General features: G+C 51.4%; 1 protein-coding gene across 1 annotated transcript in view; it reads left to right on the top strand.

Annotated features, from left to right (window-relative positions):
• The window catches only part of LOC144489760 (TYRO protein tyrosine kinase-binding protein-like), a 28,060-nt gene extending 21,475 nt beyond the window's left edge, over window positions 1-6,585 (top strand). The window contains exons 5-6 of the mRNA XM_078207612.1: window positions 5,737-5,767; window positions 6,238-6,585. Coding sequence (XP_078063738.1) covers window positions 5,737-5,767; window positions 6,238-6,311 — 105 coding nt within the window. The 3' untranslated portion in view covers window positions 6,312-6,585. The remainder of the gene's footprint in view (window positions 1-5,736; window positions 5,768-6,237) is intronic.
• The last annotated feature ends 225 nt before the right edge of the window (window positions 6,586-6,810 follow it).

Consider the following 6,810-nt stretch of genomic DNA (forward strand, 5'->3'; position numbering starts at 1 on the left):
CTGTAACCTCCTCCAGCCCCGACACCCCTCCCTATCCCTGTAACATCCTCCTCCAGCCCCTACACCCCTCCCTATCTCTGTAACCTCCTCCAGCCCCGACACCCCTCCCTATCCCTGTAACATCCTCCTCCAGCCCCTACACCCCCTCCCTATCCCTGTAACCTCCTCCAGCCCCTCCACCCCTCCCTATCTCTGTAACCTCCTCCTCCAGCCCCTACACCCCCTCCCTATCTCTGTAACCTCCTCCAGCCCCCACACCCCCTCCCTATCTCTGTAACCTCCTCCAGCCCCTACACCCCTCCCTATCTCTGTAACCTCCTCCTCCAGCCCCGACATCCCTCCCTATCTCTGTAACCTCCTCCAGCCCCTACACCCCTCCCTATCTCTGTAACCTCCTCCAGCCCCTACACCCCCTCCCTATCTCTGTAACCTCCTCCAGCCCCGACATCCCTCCTTATCTCTGTAACCTCCTCCAGCCCCTACACCCCTCCCTATCTCTGTAACCTCCTCCAGCCCCGACATCCCTCCCTATCTCTGTAACCTCCTCCAGCCCCCACACTTCCTCCCTATCTCTGTAACCTCCTCCAGCCCCTCCACCCCTCCCTATCTCTGTAACCTCCTCCAGCCCCTACACCCCTCCCTATCTCTGTAACCTCCCCCTCCAGCCCCTACACCCCTCCCTATCTCTGTAACCTCCTCATCCAGCCCCTACACCCCTCCCTATCTCTGTAACCTCCTCCAGCCCCTACACCCCTCCCTATCTCTGTAACCTCCTCCAGCCCCTACACCCGTCCCTATCTCTGTAACCTCCTCCAGCCCCTACACCCCTCCCTATCTCCGTAACCTCCTCCAGACCCTACACCCATAGAACATAGAACATAGAACATAGAACATTACAGCGCAGAACAGGCCCTTCGGCCCACGATGTTGCACCGACCAGTTAAAAAAAAAACTGTGACCCTCCAACCTAAACCAATTTCTTTTCGTCCATGAACCTATCTACGGATCTCTTAAACGCCCCCAAACTAGGCGCATTTACTACTGATGCTGGCAGGGCATTCCAATCCCTCACCACCCTCTGGGTAAAGAACCTACCCCTGACATCGGTTCTATAACTACCCCCCCTCAATTTAAAGCCATGCCCCCTCGTGCTGGATTTCTCCATCAGAGGAAAAAGGCTATCACTATCCACCCTATCTAAACCTCTAATCATCTTATATGTTTCAATAAGATCCCCTCTTAGCCGCCGCCTTTCCAGCGAAAACAATCCCAAATCCCTCAGCCTCTCCTCATAGGATCTCCCCTCCATACCAGGCAACATCCTGGTAAACCTCCTCTGCACCCTCTCCAAAGCCTCCACATCCTTCCTGTAATGTGGGGACCAGAACTGCACACAGTACTCCAAGTGCGGCCGCACCAGAGTTGTGTACAGTTGCAACATAACGCTACGACTCCTAAATTCAATCCCCCTACCAATAAACGCCAAGACACCATATGCCTTCTTAACAACCTTATCTACTTGATTCCCAACTTTCAGGGATCTATGCACACATACACCTAGATCCCTCTGCTCCTCCACACTATTCAAAGTCCTCCCGTTAGCCCTATACTCAACACATCTGTTATTCCTACCAAAGTGAATTACCTCACACTTCTCCGCATTAAACTCCATCCGCCACCTCTCGGCCCAACTTTGCAACCTGTCTAAGTCTTCCTGCAAACTACGACACCCTTCCTCACTGTCTACCACACCACCGACTTTGGTGTCATCAGCAAATTTGCTAATCCACCCAACTATACCCTCATCCAGATCATTAATAAATATTACAAACAGCAGTGGCCCCAAAACAGATCCCTGAGGTACACCACTTGTAACCGCACTCCATGATGAATATTTACTATCAACCACCACCCTCTGTTTCCTATCCGCTAGCCAATTCCTGATCCAATTTCCTAGATCACCCCCAATCCCATACATCTGCATTTTCTGCAGAAGCCTACCATGGTGAACCTTATCAAACGCCTTACTAAAATCCATATATACCACGTCCACTGCCTTGCCCCCATCCACCTCCTTGGTCACTTTCTCAAAAAACTCAATAAGGTTAGTAAGGCACGACCTACCTGCCACAAAACCATGCTGACTATCACCTATCAATTCATTACTCTCCAAATAACTATAAATCCTATCCCTTATAATTTTTTCCAACATCTTGCCGACAACAGAAGTGAGACTCACCGGTCTATAATTCCCGGGGAAGTCTCTGTTCCCCTTCTTAAACAATGGGACAACATTCGCTAACCTCCAATCTTCTGGTACTATACCAGAGGCCAACGACGACCTGAAGATCAGAGCCAGAGGCTCTGCAATCACTTCTCTTGCCTCCCAGAGAATCCTTGGATAAATCCCATCCGGACCAGGGGATTTATCTATTTTCAGACCCTCCAGAATATCCTGCACATCCTCCTTATCAACTGTAATACTGTCTATTCTACTCCCTTGCAACCCAGTGTCCTCCTCAGCTATATTCATGTCCCCTTGCGTGAACACCGAAGAGAAATATTGGTTCAATGCTTCACCAATCTCCTCCGGTTCCACACATAACTTCCCTCTGCCATCTATAACTGGCCCTAAACTTGCCCTAACCAACCTTCTGTTCTTGACATACCTATAGAACGCCTTAGGATTCTCTTTAACCCTATCCGCCAAAGTCTTCTCATGTCCCCTTTTAGCCCTTCTAAGCTCGCTCTTCAACTCCCTCTTAGCCAATCTAAAGCTTTCTAGTGCACTACCCGAGTGCTCACGTCTCATCCGAACATAAGCCTCCTTTTTCTTTTTAACCAACAAAGAAACTATTTTGGTGCACCACGGTTCCCTAGCCCTACCAATTCCTCCTTGCCTGACAGGGACATACCTATCACAGACTCGCAGTAGCTGCTCCTTGAAAAAACTCCACATGTCGGACGTTCCCAGTCCCTGTAATCTCCTAGTCCAACCTATGTTTCCTAATTCTCTCCTAATAGCCTCATAATTACCCTTCCCCCAGCTAAAACCACTGGCCCAAGGTTCATGCCTATCCCTTTCCATCACTAAGGTGAACGTAACCGAATTGTGGTCACTATCACCAAAATGCACACCAACTTCCAAGTCTAGCACCTGGTCTGGCTCATTTCCCAGCACCAGATCCAATATAGCCTCACCTCTAGTTGGCCTGTCTACATACTGAGTCAAAAAACCTTCCTGCACGCTTTGAACAAAAACTGACCCCTCTAACGAGCTAGAGCTATAACAATTCCAGTCAATATTAGTCAAGTTAAAATCCCCCATAACAATTGCCCTATTACTTTCACTCCTAAGCAGGATTGACTCCGCAATCCTTTCCTCAACCTCTCTAGAACTTTTAGGAGGTCTATAAAAGAGTCCCAACAGGGTGACCTCTCCTCTCCTATTTCTAATCTCCGCCCATACTACCTCAACAGATAAGTCCTCATCAAACCTCCTCTCTGACACTGTGATACAATCTCTGACCAATAATGCTACCCCTCCCCCTCTTCTACCTCCTTCCCTACTTCGACTAAAACATTTGAACCCCGGGACCTGCAGCATCCATTCCTGCCCCTGCTCTATCCATGTCTCTGAAATAGCCACAACATCGAAGTCCCAGGTACTGATCCACGCTGCAAGTTCACCCACTTTATTGCGAATACTCCTGGCATTGAAGTATACACATTTCAAACCCTGCTCCACCCCACCTCTGCAATGCCGTGCATTGCAGTCCCCATCCATGCATCCCTCACTTTCAGCCCCACTACTCAGGATCCCTCCCCCCCCCCCAAATCAGTTTAAACCTCCCTGCATGGCCTTAGCAAATTTACCCCCCAGGATATTGGTCCCCTTCTGATTAAGGTGTAGACCATCCTTCTCATAGAGGTCACACCTCCCTATCTCTGTAACCTCCTCCAGCCCCTACACCCCTCCCTATCTCTGTAACCTCCTCCTCCAGCCCCTACACCCCCTCCCTATCTCTGTAACCTCCTCCAGCCCCTAAACCCCTCCCTATCTCTGTAACCTCCTCCAGACCCTACACCCCTCCCTATCTCTGTAACCTCCTCCAACCCCACACCCCCTCCCTATCTCTGTAACCTCCTCCAGCCCCTACACCCCTCCCTATCTCTGTAACCTCCTCCAGCCCCTCCACCCCTCCCTATCTCTGTGACCTCCTCATCCAGCCCCTATACCCCTCCATATCTCTGTAACTTCCTCCAGACCCTACACCCCTCCCTATCTCTGTAACCTCCTCCAACCCCACACCCCCTCCCTATCTCTGTAACCTCCTCCAGCCCCTACACCCCTCCCTATCTCTGTAACCTCCTCCAGCCCCCACATCCCCTCCCTATCTCTGTAACCTCCTCCAGCCCCTACACCCCTCCCTATCTCTGTAACCTCCCCCTCCAGCCCCTACACCCCTTCCCTATCTCTGTAACCTCCTCCAGCCCCTACACCGCTCCCTATCTCTGTCACCTCCTCCAGCCCCTACACCCCTCCCTATCTCTGTAACCTCCTCCAGCCCCGACATCCCTCCCTATCTCTGTAACGTCCTCCAGCCCCCACACTTCCTCCCTATCTCTGTAACCTCCTCCAGCCCCTACACCCCTCCCTATCTCTGTAACCTCCTCCAGCCCCTACACCCCTCCCTATCTCTGTAACCTTCTCCAGCCCCTACACCCCCTCCCTATCTCTGTAACCTCCTCCAGCCACTACACTCCTCCCTATCTCTGTAACCTCCTCCAGCCCCTACACCCCTCCCTATCTCTGTAACCTCCTCCAGCCCCTACACCCGTCCCTATCTCTGTAGCCTCCTCCAGCCCCTACACCCCTCCCTATCTCTGTAACCTCCTCCAGCCCCCTACACCCCTCCCTATCTCTGTAACCTCCTCCAGCCCCTACACCCCTCCCTATCTCTGTAACCTCCTCCAGACCCCTACACCCCTCCCTATCTCTGTAACCTCCCCCTCCAGCCCCTACACCCCTCCCTATCTCTGTAACCCCCTCCAGCCCCTACACCCCCTCCCTATCTCTGTAACCCCCTCCAGCCCCTACACCCCCTCCCTATCTCTGTAACCTCCTCCAGCCCCTACACCCCTCCCTATCTCTGTAACCTCCTCCAGCCCCCTACACCCCCTCCCTATCTCTGTAACCTCCTCCAGCCCCTACACCCCCTCCCTATCTCTGTAACCTCCTCCAGCCCCTACACCCCTCCCTATCTCTGTAACCCCCTCCAGCCCCTACACCCCTCCCTATCTCTGTAACCCCCTCCAGCCCCTACACCCCTCCCTATCTCTGTAACCCCCTCCAGCCCCTACACCCCTCCCTATCTCTGTAACCCCCTCCAGCCCCTACACCCCTCCCTATCTCTGTAACCTCCTCCAGCCCCTACACCCCTCCCTATCTCTGTAACCTCCTCCAGCCCCTACACCCCTCCCTATCTCTGTAACCTCCTCCAGCCCCTACACCCCTCCCTATCTCTGTAACCTCCTCCAGTTCCTTTGAATCTCCGGGGTCTCTGCACTCCTCCAATTCCGGCTTCTCGAGCATCCCGCGATTCCCATCGCTCCGTCATTGGCGGACTTGCCGGGGGGTGTCATTAAGCTCTGGAATTCCCTTCCTGTCTGGTCCAGTACAAATTAGGGTGGCTTAAGATTGCATTGCTTTAACCACTGTCTCTTTCCCCGCAGGAGCTCCAGCTCAGCCAGCGTGGGCTCTACAGTGAGTTAAATCCCAGCCACAAATAGGGCAGGCCCTGGATATCTTCGCTGTTGTCTACTGCCCTCACCCTGCCTTGCACTCGCCGGAACCCAGCTCGGAACCTCACCTTCCATCTCGGAGTCCCGACCCCGTGCGGTGATGTGTACCACACTCCCGGGGCTGTGTGGCGACACTGTGCCTTTGAGAAATGTATTTTCGTCGTGCGTCTTTGCTGAATGTGTTTATTCACCCTTTCCATTTTGCTGGGACAATGTTACTGCAGCAACATAATTGATCCTAATTGGTGCAGTGTTTTGATCTAAATTAATGCAGAGTTCTGTCGTTTCGTGTTTTCCCCTGGGATATTGCAGAGCGGGGCTTGACTTGGTTGCTTGCCAGGTAAGTTCATATGACTGGGTACAGCAAGGCTTTCAGAAAGAACTCAATCTACTTTTGTCTCTCTCTCTCTCTGTCTGTCTCTCCGTCCGAAGTGGAGACTGGAATCTGGCTCGAAATAAGGCTTTTTCTCTGGGATTCTATCGTCTGGGGCTGGAGGTTTCTATGAAGTTATTGCGTGAGAATTCGGGGACAAATATCTGTGTCTGGGTCACTCTCCAAAAGTGTCAAAAGGCTGGAAATCAAGAACCTATGTAAGCATCTTTGGTTCTGTGCTTACTGGTTCAAAAGATGGGATTCGTGTCAGCAGGGTTACTGCTAACCTGGAACATCAAAGATAGCTAGCTGTTAAGAATTATACTTTGACAAAGCTTTGACAAAGGGTCGCCTGGACTCGAAACGTCAGCTCTTTCCTCCCCTCACAGAATGATACTTTGTCATGTTTCAGTATTTTAATTGATAAAATTGATGCTAATTCTGTTTGTGATATAATTTGTTCTTAAATAAAGTTTGTTTTGATCAAAATGAAACATTTTATCCTCACTCTAATTCCCAAATCAAATGTTAGCCGAGGATCGAGGCTAATTTCATAAAACACCTCGGAGCAGCTCATCTGGATCCAAACAGGTGTGTAATCCTGCGTGTAACTCACTCCCGGGATGTGTAAT

Source organism: Mustelus asterias, unplaced genomic scaffold, assembly GCF_964213995.1.
Source record: "Mustelus asterias unplaced genomic scaffold, sMusAst1.hap1.1 HAP1_SCAFFOLD_2506, whole genome shotgun sequence".
NCBI classification, from domain to species: domain Eukaryota; kingdom Metazoa; phylum Chordata; class Chondrichthyes; order Carcharhiniformes; family Triakidae; genus Mustelus; species Mustelus asterias.